Consider the following 25,608-nt stretch of genomic DNA (forward strand, 5'->3'; position numbering starts at 1 on the left):
AGTACTGACACATTACTGCCACGCAGTGAGAGCGAGGCTACTGACATGCGGTGAGTGTACTAACTGTGTGAGTACTCAGTGAGTACTGGCACAGAGTGACGGTGTGACTAATGACACAGTGAGTACTAACACACACAGTGACAGTGTTACTAATGACACAGTGAGTACTAACACACACAGTGACAGTGTTACTAATCACACAGTGAGTACTAACACACACAGTGACAGTGTGACTAATGACACACGGCGAGTACTAACACACACAGTGACAGTGTTACTAATGACACAGTGAGTACTAACACCCACAGTGACAGTGTTACTAATGACACAGCGAGTACTAACACACACAGTGACAGTGTTTATAATGACACAGTGAGTACTAACACACACAGTGACAGTGTTACTAATGACACAGTGAGTACTAACACCCACAGTGACAGTGTTACTAATGACACAGTGAGTACTAACACCCACAGTGACAGTGTTACTAATGACACAGTGAGTACTAACACCCACAGTGACAGTGTTACTAATGACACAGTGAGTACTAACACACACAGTAACAGTGTTACTAATGACACAGTGAGTACTAACACACAGTGACAGTGTGACTAATGACACAGTGAGTACTAACACACACAGTGACAGTGTTACTAATGACACAGTGAGTACTAACACACACAGTGACCGTGTTACTAATGACACAGTGAGTACTAACACACACGTGACAGTGTTACTAATGACACAGGGAGTACTAACACACACAGTGACAGTGTTACTAATGACACAGTGAGTACTAACACACACAGTGACAGTGTGACTAATGACAGCGAGTACTAACACACACAGTGACAGTGTGACTAATGACACAGTGAGTACTAACACACAGTGACAGTGTTACTAATGACACACGGCGAGTAGTGACACACAGAGTAGTGACACACAGTGAGTAGTGACACAGCGAGTAGTGACACACAGTGAGTAGTGACACAGTGAGTACTGACACAGAGTGAGTAGGGACACAGTGAGTAGTGACACACAGTGAGTAGTGACACATAGCGAGTAGTGACACACAGCGAGTAATGACACAGTGAGTAGTGACACACAGGGTGAGTAGTGACACACAGTGAGTAGTGACACACAGTGAGTAGTGACACACAGCGAGTAGTGACACACAGTGAGTAGTGACACACAGAGTTAGTAGTGACACACAGAGTGAGTAGTGACACAGTGAGTAGTGACACAGTGAGTAGTGACACACAGTGAGTAGTGACACACAGCGAGTAGTGACACACAGAGTAGTGACACACAGAGTAGTGACACACAGTGAGTAGTAACACACAGTGAGTAGTGACACACAGTGAGTAGTGACACACAGTGAATAGTGACACAGTGAGTAGTGACACACAGTGAGTAGTGACACACAGTGAGTAGTGACACAGCGAGTAGTGACACAGTGAGTAGTGACACAGCGAGTAGTGACACACAGCGAGTAGTGACACAGCGAGTAGTGACACAGTGAGTAGTAACACACATAGTAGTGACACACAGAGTAGTGACACACACAGCGAGTAGTGACACACAGAGTGAGTAGTGACACACAGAGTGAGTAGTGACACAGTGAGTAGTAACACAGTGAGTAGTGACACACAGTGAGTAGTGACACAGCGAGTAGTGACACACAGCGAGTAGTGACACAGTGAGTAGTGACACACAGTGAGTAGTGACACAGTGAGTAGTGACACAGCGAGTAGTGACACAGTGAGTAGTGACACAGTGAATAGTGACACACAGTGAGTAGTGACACACAGTGACTAGTGACACTCAGCGAGTAGTGACACACAGTGAGTAGTGACACACAGTGAGTAGTGACACAGCAAGTAGTGACACACAGCGAGTAGTGACACATAGTGAGTAGTGACACACATAGTAGTGACACACAGTGAGTAGTGACACAGTGAGTAGTGACACAGCGAGTAGTGACACAGTGAATAGTGACACACAGTGAGTAGTGACACACAGTGACTAGTGACACTCAGCGAGTAGTGACACACAGTGAGTAGTGACACACAGTGAGTAGTGACAGTGAGTAGTGACACAGCGAGTAGTGACACAGTGAGTAGTGACACAGTGAATAGTGACACACAGTGAGTAGTGACACATAGCGAGTAGTGACACAGTGAGTAGTGACACACATAGTAGTGACACAGTGAGTAGTGACACAGCGAGTAGTGACACAGCGAGTAGTGACACAGCGAGTAGTGACACACAGTGAGTAGTGACACACAGATAGTAGTGACACACAGATAGTAGTGACACACAGAGTAGTGACACACAGAGTAGTGACACACAGAGTGAGTAGTAACACAGTGAGTAGTGACACAGCGAGTAGTGACACAGCGAGTAGTGACACACAGTGAGTAGTGACACACAGTGAGTAGTGACACACAGCAAGTAGTGACACACACTGAGTAGTGACACAGTGAGTAGTGACACAGTGAGTAGTGACACAGTGAGTAGTGACACACAGCGAGTAGTGACACACAGTGAGTAGTGACACAGCGAGTAGTGACACAGCGAGTAGTGACACAGTGAGTACTGACACACAGAGTGAGTAGTGACACACATAGTAGTGACACACAGAGTAGTGACACACAGAGTGAGTAGTGACACAGTGAGTAGTGACACAGTGAGTGGTGACACACAGCGAGTAGTAACACACAGTGAGTAGTGACACACAGCGAGTAGTGACACACAGAGTAGTGACACACAGTGAGTAGTGACACACAGTGAGTATTGACACAGTGAGTAGTGGCACACAGCGAGTAGTGACACACAGTGAGTAGTGACACATAGCGAGTAGTGACACACAGCGAGTAGTGACACACAGTGAGTAGTGACACAGTAGTGACACAGTGAGTAGTGACACACAGTGAGTAGTGACACACAGCGAGTAGTAACACAGTGAGTAGTGACACATAGCGAGTAGTGACACAGCGAGTAGTGACACACAGTGAGTATTGACACAGTGAGTAGTGACACACAGTGAGTAGTGACACACAGCGAGTAGTGACACACAGTGAGTAGTGACACACAGTGAGTGGTGACACAGTGAGTAGTGACACACAGTGAGTAGTGACAAAGTGAGTAGTGACACACAGTGAGTAGTGACACAGCGAGTAGGGACACACAGCGAGTAGTGACACACAGTGAGTATTGACACATACAGTAGTGACACACAGTGGGTAGTGACACACTGCGAGTAGTGACACACAGCGAGTAGTGACACAGCGAGTGTAGTAGTCGTAGTATTTGCGGTGTGCGTGTTACAATAATGTCTAATAGTGTGTTGTATTACATTGCATGAAATAAATATGATCAGTAAAGAAGTGGTGTTTCTTGCCATGATGTTCAGGAATGGATTAATAACAATTTATGATCTGAATGGCAATTATTATGATTATATCGAGAAACATTAACTCATCTCTTGTACTACTGTATACTTCTATCATCTGACTGGAACTCATTTTCTCACTGCTCTCAACTTTTCTTCTTTCCTGAGGCTGCCCAAAAAACTTACGAATGTCACTGCCACCCTTGCTCGTGATGACACTCACTGTGAATGCCACTGCCACCCTTCCTCTTGCTCGTGATGACACTCACTGTGAATGTCACTGCCACCCTTCCTCTTGCTCGTGATGACACTCACGAATGTCACTGCCACCCTTCCTCTTGCTCATGATGACACTCACTGTGAATGAATGCTGACTGTAATAAAATTGCGTGCACTTTAATCAAAGAAACACTAATAATGACGTTAATATTTCGATTTAAAGCTTTCGTGACTGCAAGGATTCGTCTTCTTTGGTTCTTTCGGTAAAGTCACGTAGAATAAGAATAAAATAATAAATTGATAAAATAACGAAATAAAATTCTCACGACGTTTCGGCCACAACACAAGCGGCCTTCATCAGGTGAAGGGACGAGACTGTCTGGAGGACAGCGCTGGAGTGAAAAAGCCACGCTCAGATCGCGACCTTTAAGCTGTGTGAGAAGAAACAAAGCACCTTGACAAAGGAATTAGCATAGAATTTAGCATTGAAATAGCTGAGTGATTAGCTTGTGACTGGTCACAGAAATGGCTATGTTAAAGTTAAAGCATACACATCCACAGAGGCACCCCTTGACAAAGGAATTAGCATAGAATTTAGCATTGAAATAGCTGAGTGATTAGCTTGTGACTGGTCGCAGAAATAGCTATGTTAAAGTCAGAGCATACACATTGACAGAGGCACCTAGTACAAATCAAACAGGAGTATTTAGCATTGAAATAACTAGCAGAATTTAGCATTGAAATAACTGAGTGATTAGCTTGTGACTGGTCACAGAAATGGCTATGTTGAAGTCGCAGCCTACACATCTGAGCTATTCACAGTAACTGGGTATACACTACAATATATAATGAATACTACATAGTGAACCAATAAAAAACTAAAATATAAATTACCTCAATGTATCAATAAACTCTATATACTCTCCAATCAGCTAAGCTACCAACAATAAGTCGTTATATATCACAATGCTATATGGCGAAAAAATGGGTGGATTCTTACCCTCAACTTTAGCAACACGGATAGCTACGGGCCCCGTTCAGACGGACGAGTTCATCCATGGTCGGAACAGAGGAAGGGGAGAGAGACAGCTGCGAGGCGCTGTTATACTCCATGTTGTAAACCCTACCATTAACCGTGGTGTGAGAGGTATTAAGAGTCAATGCCAGCGAAAGAGCTGCGGTCTGAAGGTCATCGTAAAATACAATTAATTAAGAACGGAAATGGTTTAAAACATTTTTCCAATGGTTACTAAGCCAGAATCCATCTTCTCGGTTGAAATTGTCTCTGTGCTTGTATATATGAATGGCCTCATGAACGAATCTCTCATGGTAGCCGGTTGGTTTGCAAAGAACCGCTGTCTTGGAGAAGTCAATGTCATGTGAGCCCACTGAATTATAACAGTGATCTGCCACGGCAGAGGAGTTCGTTCTACCGTGTTTCAAGGCTGCTTTATGTTCGCGGATGCTGTCCGAGATATGTCGTTTGGTTTCTCCAATGTAGCTACTACCACAGAGGCACTTTAGTTTGTAAACGCCCGGGTACTGTATGTCTGGAACAGCATCTTTTACAGATGGAACTAGATCACGGATTTTATGTACTGTGTTGAATCGGACCTGGATCTTGTGTTTATTCAAGATTTTGGAGATCTTTTTAGTGACCCCTGCAATGTAGCGTAAGGTGATGGTTTTGAGTGGCTCCACAAGAGGATCCTTCTTCATGACTGGAGTGATGGCGTTGCGGATTGTGTAGTCGGAGTAACCATTAACCCTGAGAGCCTGGTGTACGTGCTTGAGTTCACTGGTAATGTGTTCCTGGTCGGAAATGCATTGGGCTCTATGGTATAGAGTCTTGATGAGGGAGTTCTTCTGGGATGGATGGTGGTGGGAGTCCGGTTTCAAGTAAGCATCTGTATGGGTAGCTTTCCTGGATACAGAGTGGCTCATTGAACCATCATGTCTCCTTTTAATTAATCCATCCAAAAAGGGTAGTTTGCCATCTTTTTCGACCTCCATGGTAAATCTGATGGCTGGGTGTATGGAATTGATGTGGTCGCGGAATTGGTCTAGAGCAGGCTGGCCATGTGGCCAGATGACAAAGGTGTCATCCACGTACCTCTTCCATAAGGTCGGGCGTAGAGTGGCAGTCTGGATGGCGTCAGTTTCAAATTTTTCCATGAATACGTTGGCTACAACCGGAGATAGGGGGGAGCCCATTGGGGTGCCCTCAGTTTGTTTGTAGAAAGTTCCATTCCAGGTGAAGTATGTGTTGGTTAAGCAATGTCTCACCAGGGGGGGTACATCAGTATGCAGTCCTTGATGAACCAGGTCTTCAATGATAGCGATGGTGTCAGGTACCGGGACTTTGGTGAACAAGGACACCACATCAAAACTGACAAGCAGGTCGTCTGGGGACAGGGAAATGTCTTTGATTGTTGATACCAGGTGAGTAGAATTTAGTACCGCAGAGGTGTTTTTTCCAATGAAAGGTCGCAGTATATCAGCAAGAAAACGTGCCAGTTTATAGGTGGGGGATTTGATAGTAGAGACGATGGGACAAAGGGGTGTATCTTCTTTGTTCATCTTTGGAAGGCCATATAATCTTGGTGGTCTGGCAGCAGAGGGTTTCAACGAGAACTGTTTGGTCTGATCAATTAATGCTGTTGAATCAGAGATGATTTTGTTCGTTTTGGTAACCAGGCTGTTGGTGGGATCTCTTTTTATTTTTGTATAGCTGCCATCGTTGAGTAGTTCTTGAATGTTGTTGTTATATTCTGTTTTGTCCATGATGACAGTGGCATTGCCCTTGTCGGCTGAGAGGACGACAATATCATCTCTCTTTTTTAATTGAGATAATTCAAAGCGTTCGTCTTTGCTGATGTTGCTGGGTGGCAACTGAGCGTTTTTGAGGGTTGCAGCGATTTCAGATCTTGCTACGTCTGCAGAGATGTGACTCAAGCCCTTGAGTGCAACGTCGACATGGGAAATGATATCATTAACCGGTATGTGTCTCGGTGTGACAGCAAAGTTTAGACCTTTAGCTAAAACGGATTTCAGACCATCAGAAATGGAACTGTTACTGCGATTAATTACGACTTTGTTGACGTCTATCTTTTCAGTGTGTGGATCCGATCTAGTTCCATCTGTAAAAGATGCTGTTGCAGACATACAGTACCCGGGCGTTTACAAACTAAAGTGCCTCTGTGGTAGTAGCTACATTGGAGAAACCAAACGACATATCTCGGACCGCATCTGCGAACATAAAGCAGACTTGAAACACGGTAGAACGAACTCCTCTGCCGTGGCAGATCACTGTTATAATTCAGTGGGCTCACATGACATTGACTTCTCCAAGACGGAGGTTCTTTGCAAACCAACCGGCTACCATGAGAGATTCGTTCATGAGGCCATTCACATATACCAGCACAGAGACAATTTCAACCGAGAAGATGGAATCTGGCTTAGTAACCATTGGAAAGATGTTTTAAACCATTTCCGTTCTTAATTAATTGTATTTTACGATGACCTTCAGACCGCAGCTCTTTCGCTGGCATTGACTCTTAATACCTCTCACACCACGGTTAATGGTAGGGTTTACAACATGGAGTATAACAGCGCCTCGTAGCTGTCTCTCTCCCCCTCCTCTGTTCCGACCACGGATGAACTCGTCCGTCTGAACGGGGCCCGTAGCTATCCGTGTTGCTAAAGTTGAGGGTAAGAATCCACCTATTTTTTCGCCATATAGCATTGTGATATATAACGACTTATAGTTGGTAGCTTAGCTGATTGGAGAATATATATAGTTTATTGATAACATTGAGGTAATTTATATTTTAGTTTTTATTGGTTCACTGTATAGTATTCACTATATATTGTAGTGTATACCCAGTTACTGTGAATAGCTCAGATGTGTAGGCTGCGACTTTAACATAGCCATTTCTGTGACCAGTCACAAGCTAATCACTCAGTTATTTCAATGCTAAATTCTGCTAGTTATTTCAATGCTAAATTCTCCTGTTTGATTTGTACTAGGTGCCTCTGTGAATGTGTATGCTCTGACTTTAACATAGCTATTTCTGCGACCAGTCACAAGCTAATCACTCAGCTATTTCAATGCTAAATTCTATGCTAATTCCTTTGTCAAGGGGTGCCTCTGTGGATGTGTATGCTTTAACTTTAACATAGCCATTTCTGTGACCAGTCACAAGCTAATCACTCAGCTATTTCAATGCTAAATTCTATGCGAATTCCTTTGTCAAGGCGCTTTGTTTCTTCTCACACAGCTTAAAGGTCGCGATCTGAGCGTGGCTTTTTCACTCCAGCGCTGTCCTCCAGACAGTCTCGTCCCTTCACCTGATGAAGGCCGCTTGTGTTGTGGCCGAAACGTCGTGAGAATTTTATTTCGTTATTTTATTTTATCAATTTATTATTTTATTCTCATTCTACGTGACTTTACCGAAAGAACCAAAGAAAATGACATTTATCATAATCAAGTACAGCTATACACTCTACTATACGAATATGCAATAAATGAAAGCGACGACTGTCTACATATATGACACATGCAGCGCAACATAAATTATTGACACTTTACTCAGACTTCACGTGGGCTTTCTGACAAATATAACGTAATAGAGACATTCACGTTAGTTACATACGCCCGTGAGCGCCACTGTTGGTCGCTGGGTGAATGTGTGGCTAATTCACTTTCCAAGTAACTTACTTAGCTATGATAGCTAACGTTACTGATGGTTGATTGATTAGCAATCGTAAATCGGCCCGTTTTCACCAAAAATGTTTGTTTTCACTTGACAGTGATATAGCCCACGTAACACTCATATAACTTTCTAGTTTTCCACTTTTTAATACATTTTAAAGTAATGAAATGGAGAGACAGTACAGTGCGTGACATTGATTGTACCTACCCACAGCAGTCGAGCAACGGCTGCTGCTGGGGTAGGGCAACACCACGTGACCACCACACGCAGAACTGCAGTGCACCGTGATACTAGAACCGGTAGCAGTAATAATGATGGCAACTTGTTAAGTTTGGTTATGATTATGATTACAGTTGCTCATGATTATTTCGTACGGTGGTGCGTGATTTGCTTGTCGTAGCATAGCATTTTTTAATGTTTTATAACAATATATTGGGGGGGGACTGAGCATATTTGAATATTGGGGGGGGGGGGAGGGGGATGTATCCCCCTCCCCCCCCCATATATATTATAATTACGGCCTTGGTTTAAAGCGATTTGAAGCATGTTTTATTTTTAAAATGAAAATATGGTTTTGGGGGGGGGGGGGGGGGGCAGAGCTTTGTGACATCATATTTGAGGGGGGTAAGATTTTTTTCGTGTAACGAGGGAGATGGGGTCAAAAATCGTCCAAAATCGCGTGACGTCATTTATGGACGGCCCCTAACCACTAAACTCAAATTCACCACTGAACAGCTCACCCCTCCCATCTCATTCACCCCCCTCCTCCACCCCTTCTTCACTCTACACTCACCTCTTACTCAGCCACTCACCACCCATCACTCACCACCCCCTCACCCGCTACCTCACTCACCGTACAGTGTCCACTCACTCAACACTCACCTCTTACTCAGCCACTCACCACCCCTCACTCACCACCCCCCTCACCCGCTACCTCACTCACCGTACAGTGTCCACTCACTCAACACTCACCTCTTACTCAGCCACTCACCACCCCTCACTCACCACCCCCCTCACCCGCTACCTCACTCACCGTGCAGTGTCCACTCACTCAACACTCACCTCTTACTCAGCCACTCACCACCCCTCACTCACCACCTCCACTTCCTCTTCATTCATGGACACGTGAACAAAGACAAAGATCCCCCTTGTAGCCTCAGCAGGCCGTTGGGGCAAGTGCTGTTTGCGAGCACCAATCAAGGGCGGCACTGTGCACAATGGGGTGGGTGGCCAGCACCACGCCCGACCGCCTTTGTCTCCCTAGAGGCGATGTTCACACTTCGCATCAGGGAATCGTTTCAAGCTGACTCGACCTAGGGGAAGCCCAGAACCGGTTTAGATAATCGCCACTGGTGGTGGCCGTGAGTGGGAATCGAATTTGGGTCGTCGGCTTCATAGTGCAGCTGCACTCCCACTCATCACTACCACAACCACCATCACCTAACTACTATAACTACCACTACAACCACTACCACCAACATTATCTAACTACTATAACTACCACTACAACCACAACCACCATTACCTAACTACTATAACTACCACTACAACCACAACCACCACTACCTAACTACTATAACTACCACTACAACCACTACCACCACCAACATTACCTAACTACTATAACTACCACTACAACCACAACCACCATTACCTAACTACTATCACTACCACTACAACAACTACCACAACCACCATCACCTAACTACTATAACTACCACTACCACCACCAACATTACCTAACTACTATAACTACCACTACAACCACTACCACCACTAACATTACCTAACTACTATAACTACCACTACTACTACCACCACCATTACCTAACTACTATAACTACCACTACTTCCACAACCACTATTACCTAAATACTATAACTACCACTACAACCACTACCACAACCACCACTACCTAACTACTATAACTACCACTACTACTACCACCACCATTACCTAACTACTATAACTACCACTACAACCACTACCACAACCACCATTACCTAACTACTATAACTACCACTACTACCACAACCACCACTACCTAACTACTATAACTACCACTATGACCAGCACCACCATTACCTAACTACTATGACTACCACTACAAACACTACCACCATTACCCAACTACTATAACTACCACTACAACCACTTCTACTACCACCATTACTTAACTACCATAACTACCACTACAATCACTACCACAACCATTACCTAACTACTATAACTACCACTACAACCACTACCACAACCACCATTACCTAACTACTATAACTACCACTACAACCACTACCAACACTACCTAACTACTATAACTACCACTACTACCAAGCACAACCATTACCTAACTACTATAACTACCACTACAAAAACTACCACAACCACGATTACCTAACTACTATAACTACCACTACCACCACCAACATTACCTAACTACTATAACTACCAATACAACCAGTACCACCACTAACATTACCTAACTACGATAACTACCACTACTAGCACAACCACCACTAGCTAACTACTATAACTAGCACTACAACCACCATTACCTAACTGCTATAACTACCACTACAACCACTACCACAACCACCACTAGCTAACTGCTATAACTACCACTACCACAACTACTATTACCTAACTACTATAACTATCACTACAACCACTACCACAACCACCACTACCTAACTACTTTAACTACCACTACAACCACTACCACAACCACCATTACCTAACTACTATAACTAACACTACAACCACTACCACCATTACCTAACTACTATAACTACCACTACAACCACTACCACAACCCCCACTACGTAACTACTATAACTACTACCACAACCACCATCACCTAACTACTATAACTTCCACTACAACCACCATTACCTAACTACTATAACTCCACTACAACCGCTACCACAACCACCATTACCTAACTACTATAACTACCACTACTACCACTACGACCACCATTACCTAACTACTATAACTACCACTACTACCACAACCACTATTACCTAACTACTATAACTACCACTACAGCCACTACCACAACCACCACTACCTAACTACTATAACTACCACTACTACCACCACCACCATTACCTAACTACTATAACTACCACTACTTCCACAACCACTATTACCTAAATACTATAACTACCACTACAACCACTACCACAACCACCACTACCTAACTACTATAACTACCACTACTACCACCACCACCATTACCTAACTACTATAACTACCACTACAACCACTACCACAACCACCATTACCTAACTACTATAACTACCACTACTACCACAACCACCACTACCTAACTACTATAACTACCACTATGACCAGCACCACCATTACCTAACTACTATAACTACCACTACAAACACTACCACCATTACCCAACTACTATAACTACCACTACAACCACTACTACTACCACCATTACTTAACTACTATAACTACCACTGCAATCACTACCACAATCATTACCTAACTACTATAACTACCACTACAACCACTACCACAACCACCATTACCTAACTACTATAACTACCACTACAACCACTACCACAACCACCACTACCTAACTACTATAACTACCACTACTACCAAAAGCACAACCATTACCTAACTACTATAACTACCACTACAAAAACTACCACAACCACCATTACCTAACTACTATAACTACCACTACCACCACTACCACCACCAAAATTACCTAACTACTATAACTACCAATACAACCAGTACCACCACTAACATTACCTAAATACGATAACTACCACTACTAGCACAACCACCACTACCTAACTACTATAACTAGCACTACAACCACCATTACCTAACTGCTATAACTACCACTACAACCACTACCACAACCACCATTACCTAACTACTATAACTACCACCACTACCACCACCAAAATTACCTAACTACTATAACTACCAATACAACCAGTACCACCACTAACATTACCTAAATACGATAACTACCACTACTAGCACAACCACCACTAGCTAACTACTATAACTAGCACTACAACCACTATTACCTAACTACTATAACTACCACTACAACCACTACCACAACCACCACTACCTAACTACTTTAACTACCACTACAACCACTACCACAACCACCATTACCTAACTAGTATAACTACCACTACAACCACTACCACCATTACCTAACTACTATAACTACCACTACAACCACTACCACAACCGCCACTACGTAACTACTATAACTACTACCACAACCACCATCACCTAACTACTATAACTTCCACTACAACCACCATTACATAACTAGTATAACTCCACTACAACCGCTACCACAACCACCATTACCTAACTACTATAACTACCACTACTACCACTACCATTACCTAACTACTATAACTACCACTACTACCACAACCACTATTACCTAACTACTGTAACTATCATTACAACCACTACCACAACCACCACTACTTAACTACTATAACTACCACTACAAGCACTACCACAACCACCATTACCTAACTACTATAACTACCACTACAACCACTACCACAACCACCATTACCTAACTACTATAACTACCACTACAACTACTACCGCCACCATTACCTAACTACCATAACTACCACTACAACCACTACCACAACCACCATCACCTAACTACTATAACTACCACTACAACCACTACCACCACCATTACCTAAGTACTATAACTACCACCACTACCACAAGCACCATTACCTAACGACTATAACTACCACTACAACCACTACGACAACCACCATCCCCTAACTACTATAACTACCACTACCACTACAACCACTACCACCATTACCTAACTACTATAACTACCACTACAACCACTACGACAACCACCATTACCTAACTACTATAACTACCACTACCACCACTACCACAACCACCATTACCTAACTACTATAACTACCACTACAACCACTACCACAACCACCATTACCTAACTACTATAACTACCACTACAACCACTACCGCCACCATTACCTAACTACTATAACTACCACTACAACCACTACCACAACCACCATCCCCTAACTACTATAACTACCACTACAATCACTACCACAAACACCATTACCTAACTACTATAACTACCACTACAACCACTACCACAACCACCATTACCTAACTACTATAACTACCACTACAACCACTACCACAACCATTACCTAACTACTATAACTACCACTACAACCACTACCACCATTACCTAACTACTATAACTACCACCACTACCACCATTACCTAACTACTATAACTACCACTACAACCACTACCACCATTACCTAACTACTATAACTACCACTACAACCACTACCACCATTACCTAACTACTATAACTACCACTACCACCAGTACCGCCACCAGCAGCAGCAGCGCGGTCGCTCCTCACACGCGGGGTGGAGGGGGAGACGGATTCCGTCTTGTGGCCACTCAGCCACTGGGGACATTCACTGTCTCCACTCAGCCAGTGGGGACATTCACTGTCTCCACTCAGCCAGTGGGGACATTCACTGTCTCCACTCAGCCAGTGGGGACATTCACTGTCTCCACTCAGCCACTGGGGGACATTCACTGTCTCCACTCAGCCACTCGGGGACATTCACTGTGTCTACTCAGCCAGTGGGGACATTCACTGTCTCCACTCAGCCAGTGGGGACATTCACTGTCTCCACTCAGCCACTGGGGGACATTCACTGTCTCCACTCAGCCAGTGGGGACATTCACTGTCTCCACTCAGCCACTGGGGGACATTCACTGTCTCCACTCAGTCAGTGGGGACATTCACTGTCTCCACTCAGCCACTGGGGGACATTCACTGTCTCCACTCAGGCAGTGGGGGACATTCACTGTCTCCACTCAGCCACTGGGGGACATTCACTGTCTCCACTCAGCCACTGGGGACATTCACTGTCTCTATTCAGCCACTGGGGACATTCACTGTCTCCACTCAGAGGGAAACACTGAGATTCACTCTACCCAGAGTGGCCTCAGCGTGCTAAATTGGAGCCCCTGAGAGAATTCCTAGCGAATTAATTAATTATTTGGCCAGGTGGGAGTTATTTAGATGAACTGTCTCTATTGAGCGATTCCTTTATTTACCCTTTAACATTCACTATCTTTAGTGAATAGTTAATGTTTTTAACCATGCGAGAGATGTTGAGATTCACACTCTACTGATATGGGCCATTAAGATTTACTGTCCAGATTGAATGACTCCTTTATTTAACCAGTTAAGAGCCATTGCGATTCACCATCTTTCGTGAGTAACTCCGTTATGTAATCCTGCGAGAGCCATTGAGATTCACTCGATGCAGTGAATTACTTCTTTAACCAGGCGGGAGCTATTTAGATTCGCTATCTCTACTGAGAGTAGTCTCCTTTATTTCACCAGGTGGGAACCATTTACCTCACTACATCTAGTGAGTGAATCCTTTATTCAACCAGGTGAGAGCCATTGAGATTCACTCTCTCTAGTGAGGGGGCGGTGGTGAGGGGGTGAGGTGGTGAGGTGGTGAGGGGGGCGGTGGTGAGGGGAGCGGTGGTGAGAGTGGTGAGGGGGAGGCGGTGGGAGGGTGGTGAGGGGTGAGGGGGTGAGGTGGTGTGTGTACGCGGTTTGTGTGTGTACATGGTTTTTGTGTGTACATGGTGTGTGTGCATATGGTGTGTTTGTGTTTACATGGTGTGTGTGTACATGGTGTGTGTACATGGTGTGTGTATATGGTGTGTGTGTGTATGTACGTGGTGTGTGTAGGGGTATCGTGGTTTGTGTGTACATGGTGTGTATGTGTACATGGTGTGTGTGTATATGGTGTGTGTGTGTAGTGGTGTGTGTAGCGGTATCGTGGTGTGTGTGTGTACATGGTGTGTGTGTGTATATGATGTGTGTCTGTGTACATGGTGTGTGTACATGGTGTGTGTACGTGGTGTGTGTGTCTGTGTACGTGGTGTGTGTGTATATGGTGTATGTGTCTGTGTAGTGGTGTGTGTAGGGCTATCGTGGTGTGTGTAGGGCTATCGTGGTGTGTGTGTACATGGTGTGTGTGTACATGGTGTGTATGTGTACATGGTGTGTGCGTGTACATGGTGTGTGTACATGGTATGTATGTGTACATGGTGTGTTTGTGTGTACATGGTGTGCGTGTATATGGTGTATGTGTCTGTGTAAGTGGTGTGTGGAGGGGTACCACGGTGCGTGTATCGGGTGGATTGGAGGAACCTCTGAGTCTGATTCTCCTCTCTCTCTGGTCACAGGTCAGACCTTCGTGGACTGTGGAGGCCTCAAGTTCCTGCTGAGCCTGCTGAAGCACCACGCCTGCCAGGGCCTCGTGCTGCGCTTTGTGAGTCACGCGGAGAGGGGGGGGGGTGAGAGACAGAGAGAGTTAGAGAGAGTGTTAGTTAGTGAGTGAGAGAGTTAGAGAGGGAGTTAGTTAGTGAGTGAGAGAGTTAGTGAGAGAGTTTGTGAGTTAGAGAGAGAGTTAGAGAGAGAGTTAGTGAGTTATAGAGTTAGTGAGTGAGAGAGTTAGTGAGAGAGATAGAGAGAGAGTTAGTGAGTGAGAGAGAGAGTTAGAGAGAGAGAGTTAGAGAGAGAGTTAGTGAGTGAGTGAGAGAGTTAGAGAGATAGAGCAAGAGTTAGTGAGTGAGAGAGATAGAGAGAGAGCGTTAGCGAGTGAGTTAGAGAGAGAGAGTTAGTGAGTGAGTGAGAGAGTTAGTGAGTGAGTGAGAGAGTTAGTGAGTGAGAGAGAGAGAGTTAGTGAGTGAGTGAGAGAGTTAGTGAGTGAGTTAGCGAGTGAGTTAGAGAGAGAGAGTTAGTGAGAGCGTTAGAGAGAGAGAGTTAGCGAGCGAGTTAGAGAGAGAGATAGAGAGAGAGTTAGTTAGTGAGTGAGAGTTAGCGAGTGAGTTAGAGAGAGAGATGGGTTAGAGACATTACTCCACGTTATTGACGTCCTAACAGACGAACCTTACAGCTCACAATGAGGGAGACAGACTTAGAAGACAAATGTCAATGTGGAGTGGGAGCGATCTCAGGGTGTCTTGTCGAGTGCTTGTAGAATCGCCAGTGTGAATGGGGCCGTCCATAAATGACGTCACGCACCTGGGGGGGGGGAGGGTCAGACAATTGTGACGATGTGTGACGAGGGGGGGGGGGGGTGAGAAATGTGACGTCACATCAAAATGCGCAACTTTAAATATAGACAACACGTTCTGCTTAATTAAATAGACTTTTTAATAAATGTTGTCTCCTACAACATCAGAGTGCAGCGCCACATTAAATACGCACAACAATGACAATAGTTTAAAGCGATTTGAAGCATGTTTTATTTTCAAAATGGAAATATCGTTGGGGGGGGGGGGCAGAGCTTTGTGACGTCATATTTGAAGGGGGGGGTCTGACTTTTTGTGACGCCGTGTGACGAGGGGGGGGGGGGGTAAAAAAAATCGTCCAAAATCGCGTGACGTCATTTATGGACGGCCCCAATCATCCTGCCGGATAAGCCTGCTGTTTGTGTACTCTGTGTACATTCTTGTGTTTGTACCTCAGATGTGTGCGCCGTGTTGTTGGCGTCTTGCCTAGCAAGTCCGTCCTGCGCCGTGCAATGTTGCTGTGCCGTGTGTGCCCTGAGCGTCTCTCGCTTCTCTGCACTTCACCGCCTCGTCTACAAGTTGTCACTTGGGGATTGCGTCTTGAGGTGCGGCAGCGATCTCGCATGCGGTCCGTTCTGCCTCCTCCTCCCGCTTGTGCCGCTCCTCCTCCTCTATCCGCCGCTCCTCCTCTAGCGTGATGAGCTTCAGCCGTGCCAATCTGGCGGAGTCGTAGACACGAGACAAAGTCCCAGTGCAGAGTGGTGCCGTCTTACACAGTGGAGACGCTTGCACCGGGGGCACCATCTTGCTGGCCTGCTGCTGCTGCTGCTGCTGCTGGACGTCTCGAGAGAGAGTTAGAGAACGAGGTGGAGAACGAGGTAGAGAACGAGGTAGAAAGAGTTAGAGAGAGAGAGGTAGAGAGGTAGAGAACGAGGTAGAGAGAGAGGTAGAGAACGAGGTAGAGAACGAGGTAGAGAGGTAGAGAGCGAGGTAGAGAACGAGGTAGAGAACGAGGTAGAGAGAGAGGTAGAGAACGAGGTAGAGAGAGAGGTAGAGAACGAGGTAGAGAGAGAGGTAGAGAACGAGGTAGAGAACGAGGTAGAGAGAGAGGTAGAGAACGAGGTAGAGAGGTAGAGAACGAGGTAGAGAACGAGGTAGAGAGGTAGAGAACGAGGTAGAGAGAGAGGTAGAGAACTGGGTAGAGAACGAGGTAGAGAGAGAGGTAGAGAGAGAGGTAGAGAACGAGGTAGAGAACGAGGTAGAGAGGTAGAGAACGAGGTAGAGAGAGAGGTAGAGAAGGAGGTAGAGAACGAGGTAGAGAGAAGTAGAGAACGAGGTAGAGAAGGAGGTAGATAACGAGGTAGAGAGAGAGGTAGAGAGACAGGTAGAGAACGAGGTAGAGAGAGAGGTAGAGAACGAGGTAGAGAACGAGGTAGAGAGAGGTAGAGAGAGAGGTAGAGAACGAGGTAGAGAACGAGGTTGAGAACGAGGTAGAGAGAAGTAGAGAACGAGGTTGAGAACGAGGTAGAGAGAAGTAGAGAACGAGGTAGAGAAGGAGGTAGAGAGAGAGGTAGAGAAGGAGGTAGAGAACGAGGTAGAGAGAGAGGTAGAGAACGAGGTAGAGAACGAGGTAGAGAGAGAGGTAGAGAACGAGGTAGAGAACGAGGTAGAGAGAGAGGTAGAGAGCAAGGTAGAGAACGAGGTAGAGAACGAGGTAGAGAGAAGTAGAGAACGAGGTAGAGAAGGAGGTAGAGAGAGAGGTAGAGAACGAGGTAGAGAGAGAGGTAGAGAACGAGGTTGAGAACGAGGTAGAGAGAAGTAGAGAACGAGGTAGAGAGAGAGGTAGAGAACGAGGTAGAGAACGAGGTAGAGAGAGAGGTAGAGAACGAGGTAGAGAACGAGGTAGAGAACGAGGTAGAGAACGAGGTAGAGAGAAGTAGAGAACGAGGTAGAGAAGGAGGTGGAGAGAGAGGTAGAGAACGAGGTAGAGAGAGAGAGGTAGAGAACGAGGTAGAGAACGAGGTAGAGAGGTAGAGAACGAGGTAGAGAACCAGGTAGAGAACGAGGTAGAGAACGAGGTAGAGAACGAGGTAGAGAGAGGTAGAGAGAGAGGTAGAGAAGGAGGTAGAGAACGAGGTAGAGAGAGAGGTAGAGAAGGAGGTAGAGAACGAGGCAGAGAACGAGGTAGAGAGAGAGGTAGAGAGAGACATAGAGAACGAGGTAGAGAGAGAGAGGTAGAGAACGAGGTAGAGAGAGAGGTAGAGAGCGAGGTAGAGAATGAGGTAGAGAGAGAGGTAGAGAACGAGGTAGAGAACGAGGTAGAGAACGAGGTAGAGAGAGAGGTAGAGAGCGAGGTAGATAACGAGGTAGAGAGAAGTAGAGAACGAGGTAGAGAACGAGGTAGAGAGGTAGAGAACGAGGTAGAGAACGAGGTAGCGAGAGAGGTAGAGATAGAGGTAGAGAGAGAGGTAGAGAATGAGGTAGAGAACGAGGTGGAGAACGAGGTAGAGAGAGAGGTAGAGAACAAGGTAGAGAACGAGGTAGAGAGAGAGGTAGAGAGCAAGGTAGAGAACGAGGTAGAGAACGAGGTAGAGAGAAGTAGAGAACGAGGTAGAGAAGGAGGTAGAGAGAGAGGTAGAGAACGAGGTAGAGAGAGAGGTAGAGAACGAGGTTGAGAACGAGGTAGAGAGAAGTAGAGAACGAGGTAGAGAGAGAGGTAGAGAACGAGGTAGAGAACGAGGTAGAGAGAGAGGTAGAGAGAAGTAGAGAACGAGGTAGAGAGGTAGAGAGAGAGGTAGAGAACAAGGTAGAGAGAGAGGTAGAGAACGAGGTAGAGAACGAGGTAGAGAACGAGGTAGAGAACGAGGTAGAGAGAAGTAGAGAACGAGGTAGAGAAGGAGGTGGAGAGAGAGGTAGAGAACGAGGTAGAGAGAGAGAGGTAGAGAACGAGGTAGAGAACGAGGTAGAGAGGTAGAGAACGAGGTAGAGAACCAGGTAGAGAACGAGGTAGAGAACGAGGTAGAGAGAGGTAGAGAGAGAGGTAGAGAAGGAGGTAGAGAACGAGGTAGAGAGAGAGGTAGAGAAGGAGGTAGAGAACGAGGCAGAGAACGAGGTAGAGAGAGAGGTAGAGAGAGACATAGAGAACGAGGTAGAGAGAGAGAGGTAGAGAACGAGGTAGAGAGAGAGAGGTAGAGAACGAGGTAGAGAGAGAGGTAGAGAGCGAGGTAGAGAATGAGGTAGAGAGAGAGGTAGAGAACGAGGTAGAGAACGAGGTATAGAACGAGGTAGAGAGCGAGGTAGATAATGAGGTAGAGAGAAGTAGAGAACGAGGTAGAGAACGAGGTAGAGAGGTAGAGAACGAGGTAGAGAGAGAGGTAGAGAACGAGGTAGAGAACGAGGTAGAGAACGAGGTAGAGAGAGAGGTAGAGAGAGAGGTAGAGAGAGAGGTAGAGAACGAGGTAGAGAACGAGGTGGAGAACGAGGTAGAGAGAGTTTCGATTTAAAGCTTTCGTGACTGCAAGGATTCATCTTCTTTGGTTCTTTCGATAAAGTCACGTAGAATGAGAATAAAATAATAAATTGATAAAATAAAATAACACAATAAAATTCTCACGACGTTTCGGCCACAACACAAGCGGCCTTCATCAGGTGAAGGGGCGAGACTAGAGGACAGCGCTGGAGCGAAAAAGCCATGCTCAGATCGCGACCTTTAAGCTGTGTGAGAAGAAACAAAGCGCCTTGACAAAGGAATTAGCATATAATTTAGCATTGAAATGGCTCATTGAAATAGCTAAGTTAAAGTATACACATCCGCAGAGGTACCCCTTGACAAAAATTTGAAACTGATGCCATCCAGACTGCCACTCTATGCCCGACCTTATGGAAGAGGTACGTGGATGACACCTTTGTCATCTGGCCACATGGCCAGCCTGCTCTAGACCAATTCCACGACCACATCAATTCCATACACCCAGCCATCAGATTTACCATGGAGGTCGAAAAAGATGGCAAACTACCCTTTTTGGATGTCTTAATTAAAAGGAGACATGATGGTTCAATGAGCCACTCTGTCTACAGGAAAGCTACCCATACAGATGCTTACTTGAAACCGGATTCCCACCACCATCCATCCCAGAACAACTCCCTCATCAAGACCCTATACCATAGAGCCCAATGCATTTCCGACCAGGAACACATTACCAGTGAACTCAAGCACGTACACCAGGCTCTCAGGGCTAATGGTTACTCCGACTACACAATCCGCAAAGCCATCACTCCAGTCATGAAGAAGGATCCTCTTGTGGAGCCACTCAAAACCATCACCTTACCCTACATTGCAGGGGTCACTAAAAATATCTCCAAAATCCTGAATAAACACAAGATCCAGGTCCGATTCAACACAGTACATAAAATCCGTGATCTAGTTCCATCTGTAAAAGATGCTGTTCCAGACATACAGTACCCGGGCGTTTACAAACTAAGTGCCTCTGTGGTAGTAGCTACATTGGAGAAACCAAACGACATCTCGGACCGCATCCGCGAACATAAAGCAGACTTGAAACACGGTAGAACGAACTCCTCTGCCGTGGCAGATCACTGTTATAATTCAGTGGGCTCACATGACATTGACTTCTCCAAGACGGAGGTTCTTTGCAAACCAACCGGCTACCATGAGAGATTCGTTCATGAGGCCATTCACATATACAAGCACAGAGACAATTTCAACCGAGAAGATGGATTCTGGCTTAGTAACCATTGGAAAGATGTTTTAAACCATTTCAGTTCTTAATTAATTGTATTTTACAATGACCTTCAGACCACAGCTCTTTCGCTGGCATTGACTCTTAATACCTCTCACACCACGGTTAATGGTATGGTTTACAACATGGAGTATAACAGCGCCTCGCAGCTGTCTCTCTCCCCCTCCTCTGTTCCGACCATGGATGAACTCGTCCGTCTGAACGGGGCCGTAGCTATCCGTGTTGCTAAAGTTGAGGGTAAGAATCCACCCATTTTTTCGCCATATAGCATTGTGATATATAACGACTTATTGTTGGTAGCTTAGCTGATTGGAGAATATATAGAGTTTATTGATAACATTGAGGTAATTTATATTTTAGTTTATTGGTTCACTATATAGTATTCATTATATATTGTAGTGTATACCCAGTTACTGTGAATAGCTCAGATGTGTAGGCTATGACTCCAACATAGCCATTTCTGTGACGAGTCACAAGCTAATCACTCAGTTATTTCAATGCTAGATTCTCCTAGTTATTTCAATGCTAAATTCTCCTGTTTGATTTGTACTAGGTGCCTCTGCGCATGTGTATGCTTTAACTTTAACATAGCCATTTCTGCGACCAGTCACAAGCTAATCACTCAGCTATTTCAATGCTAAATTCTATGCTAATTCCTTTGTCAAGGGGTACCTCTGCGGATGTGTATACTTTAACTTTGCTATTTCAATGAGCCATTTCAATGCTAAATTATATGCTAATTCCTTTGTCAAGGCGCTTTGTTTCTTCTCACACAGCTTAAAGGTCGCGATCTGAGCGTGGCTTTTTCACTCCAGCGCTGTCCTCCAGACAGTCTCGTCCCTTCACCTGATGGAGGCCGCTTGTGTTGTGGCCGAAACGTCGTGAGAATTTTATTGTGTTATTTTATTTTATCAATTTATTATTTTATTCTCATTCTAAGTGACTTTACCGAAAGAACCAAAGAAGAGGTAGAGAGAGGTAGATTACGAGGTAGAGAGGTAGAGAGAGAGGTAGAGAACGAGGTAGAGAACGAGGTAGAGAGAGAGGTAGAGTGAGGTAGAGAACGAGGTAGAGAACGAGGTAGAGAGAGAGAGGTAGAGAGAGAGAGGTAGAGAACGAGGTAGAGAGAGAGGTAGAGAACGAGGTAGAGAACGAGGTAGAGATAGAGAACGAGGTGGAGATAGAGAGAGGTAGAGAACGAGGTAGAGAGAGAGAGGTTTAGAACGAGGTAGAGAACGATGTAGAGAACGAGTTAGAGAGAGGTAGAGAGCGAGGTAGAGAACGAGGTAGAGAGGTACAGAACGAGGTAGAGATAGAGAGGTAGAGAGAGAGGTAGAGAACGAGGTAGAGAGAGAGGTAGAGAGCGAAGTAGAGAGGTAGAGAGAGAGAGACGTAGAGAACGAGGTAGAGAACGAGGTAGAGAGAGAGGTAGAGAACGAGGTAGAGAGCGAGGTAGAGAACGAGGTGGAGAACGAGGTAGAGAGAGAGGTAGAGAACGAGGTAGAGAACGAGGTAGAGAGAGAGAGGTAGAGAACGAGGTAGAGAGAGAGAGGTAGAGAACGAGGTAGAGAGAGAGAACGAGGTGGAGATAGAGAGAGGTAGAGAACGAGGTAGAGAGAGAGAGGTTTAGAACGAGGTAGAGAACGAGTTAGAGAGAGGTAGAGAGCGAGGTAGAGAACGAGGTAGAGAGGTACAGAACGAGGTAGAGATAGAGAGGTAGAGAGAGAGGTAGAGAACGAGGTAGAGAGAGAGGTAGAGAGCGAAGTAGAGAGGTAGAGAGAGAGACGTAGAGAACGAGGTAGAGAACGAGGTAGAGAGAGAGGTAGAGAACGAGGTGGAGAACGAGGTGGAGAACGAGGTGGAGAACGAGGTAGAGAACGAGGTAGAGAGAGGTAGAGAACGAGTTAGAGAACGAGGTAGAGAACGAGGTAGAGAGTTGGTGACTGTATCGCTGTGTGAGAGTAGTGGGGAGCGGTAGTGTAGTGACCTGCGCGCTGCGCTACGAACCCGGCGACCCGGGATCCATTCCCACTCACGACCAACACCAGTGACGACTATAGAAGCCGGACTCCCCTAGGTTGACTCAGCCTCAAAAGAGCAGCTGGTGCAGAGTGTGAACATCGCCACTAGGGGGACAAAGGCGACCGGGTGTGGTGCGGTCAATCGCCTCCTCGCGTGCCGTGCCGGCATTCACAGGTGCTCGTTTACAGCACTTGCCACGACAGTACGTTAAGACTATGCAGGGGAACTTTGTCTTTGTATGTTTGAGAGTGTGGCTGAGTGTGTGAGAGTGTGTGTGAGTGTGTGGGTGAGTGTATGAGAGTGTGGGTGAGTGTGGGTGAGTGTGTGAGAGTGTGGGTGAGTGTGGGTGAGTGTGTGAGAGTGTGGGTGAGTGTGTGAGAGTGTGGGTGAGTGTGTGAGAGCGTGGGTGAGAGTGTGGGTGAGTGTGTGAGAGTGTAAGAGTGTGGGTGAGTGTGTGAGAGTGTGTGAGAGTGTGGGTGAGTGTGTGAGAGTGTATGAGAGTGTGTGAGAGTGTGGGTGAGTGTGTGTGAGTGTATGAGAGTGTGGGAGTGTGTGTGAGAGTGTGTGAGAGTGTGGGTGAGTATGTGAGAGAGTGTGGGAGAGTGTGTGAGAGTGTGGGTGTGTGAGAGTGTGTGTGAGTGTGTGTGAGTCTGTGAGAGTGTGTGAGAGTGTGGGTGAGTGTGTGAGAGTGTGGGTGAGTGTGTGTGATGAGTGTGAGTGTGTATATGAGAGTGAGGAGCGGTGGTGCAGCGGTAAGCTCACTGCACCACGAACCCAGGGACCCGGGTTTGATTCCCGCTCACGGCCAACGCCAGTGACGATTATCTGAACCGGTCGTGGGGCTCCTCTAGGTCCACTCAGCCTCAAACTGGTATACGGTGCGGTGTGTAAACATCACCACAAGGGAGACAAAGGCGGCCGGGGCTGGTGCCGGCCACCTCCTCGTGCGCCGTGCCGCCCTTCACAGACGCCGCTCGCTACCGGCGCTTGCCCCGACAGCTGCTGAAGGCTGTCGGGGCGACCTTTGTCTTTGTTGGTGAGCGTGGGGTGAGAGGGAGCGACGTCATCACCGAGGGGTGCGAGTGACAGTGAGTGAGTGACAGTGAGTGGCAGTGAGTGAGTGACAGTGAGTGACAGTGAGTGACAGTGAGTGAGTGACAGTGAGTGAGTGAGTGACAGTGAGTGAGTGACAGTGAGTGAGTGAGTAACAGTGAGTGACAGTGAGTGAGTGACAGTGAGTGACAGTGAGTGAGTGACAGTGAGTGACAGTGAGTGAGTGACAGTGAGTGACAGTGAGTGACAGTGAGTGAGTGACAGTAAGTGGCAGTGAGTGACAGTGAGTGACCGTGAGTGAGTGACAGTGAGTGACAGTGAGTGAGTGACAGTGAATGACAGTGAGTGACAGTGAATGACAGTGATTGACAGGGAGTGACAGTGAGTGAGTGACAGTGAGTGACAGTGAGTGACAGTGAGTGAGTGACAGTGAGTGACAGTGCGTGAGTGACAGTGAGTGAGTGGCAGTGAGTGACAGTGAGTGAGTGACAGTGAGTGACAGTGAGTGAGTGACAGTGAGTGAGTGGAAGTGAGTGACAGTGAGTGACAGTGACAGTGAGTGAGTGACACTGAGTGAGTGACAGTGAGTGAGTGACAGTGAGTGACAGTGAGTGAGTGACAGTGAGTGACAGTGAGTGAGTGACAATGAGTGACAGTGAGTGAGTGACAGTGAGTGACAGTGAGTGAGTGACAGTGAGTGACAGTGAGTGAGTGACAGTGAGTGACAGTGAGTGAGTGACAGTGAGTGACAGTGAGTGACAGAGTGAGTGAGAGAGAGTGGTGACAGTGAGTGAGTGTGAGTGACAGTGAGTGACAGTGAGTGAGTGACAGTGAGTGACAGTGAGTGAGTGACAGCGAGTGACTGAGTGAGTGACAGTGAGTGAGTGACAGTGAGTGACAGTGAGTGAGAATGAGGGACGGTAAGTGGCATTGAGTGAGTGACAGTGAGTGAGTGAAAGTGAATGAGTGACAGTGAGTGACAGTGAGTGAGTGACAGTGAGTGACAGTGAGTGAGTGACAGTGAGTGACAGTGAGTGAGTGGCAGTGAGTGACAGTGAGTGAGTGACAGTGAGTGGCAGTGAGTGAGTGACAGTGAGTGACAGTGAGTGAGTGACAGTGAGTGAGTGACAGTGAGTGAGTGAGTGACAGTGAGTGACAGTGAGTGAGTAACAGTGAGTGACAGTGAGTGACAGTGCGTGAGTGACAGTGAGTGGCAGTGAGTGACAGTGAGTGACAGTGAGTGAGTGACAGTGAGTGACAGTGAGTGAGTGGCAGTGAGTGACAGTGAGTGAGTGACAGTGAG

General features: G+C 46.1%; 1 protein-coding gene and 2 long non-coding RNA genes across 4 annotated transcripts in view; all 3 read left to right on the forward strand.

The window, feature by feature from the left end:
- Positions 1-25,608, forward strand: part of LOC142907221 (uncharacterized) — a 219,061-nt gene that overhangs the window by 42,673 nt on the left and 150,780 nt on the right. For both annotated transcript variants that reach the window (XM_076056544.1, XM_076056484.1), the window contains one exon: positions 15,640-15,725. In XM_076056544.1, coding sequence (XP_075912659.1) covers positions 15,640-15,725 — 86 coding nt within the window. The remainder of the gene's footprint in view (positions 1-15,639; positions 15,726-25,608) is intronic.
- LOC142906474 (uncharacterized) lies at positions 18,014-20,126 on the forward strand. Its single transcript, XR_012930328.1, has 3 exons — positions 18,014-18,266; positions 18,313-18,372; positions 19,821-20,126. It is a non-coding gene; the product is annotated as an uncharacterized LOC142906474 (long non-coding RNA).
- On the forward strand, positions 18,704-19,783 carry LOC142906497 (uncharacterized). Its single transcript, XR_012930339.1, has 3 exons — positions 18,704-18,812; positions 19,175-19,222; positions 19,277-19,783. It is a non-coding gene; the product is annotated as an uncharacterized LOC142906497 (long non-coding RNA).

This window comes from Petromyzon marinus, chromosome 1, assembly GCF_048934315.1.
Source record: "Petromyzon marinus isolate PM22_M1 ecotype Great Lakes invasive population chromosome 1, UKy_Petmar_22M1.pri1.0, whole genome shotgun sequence".
Lineage (NCBI taxonomy): Eukaryota > Metazoa > Chordata > Hyperoartia > Petromyzontiformes > Petromyzontidae > Petromyzon > Petromyzon marinus.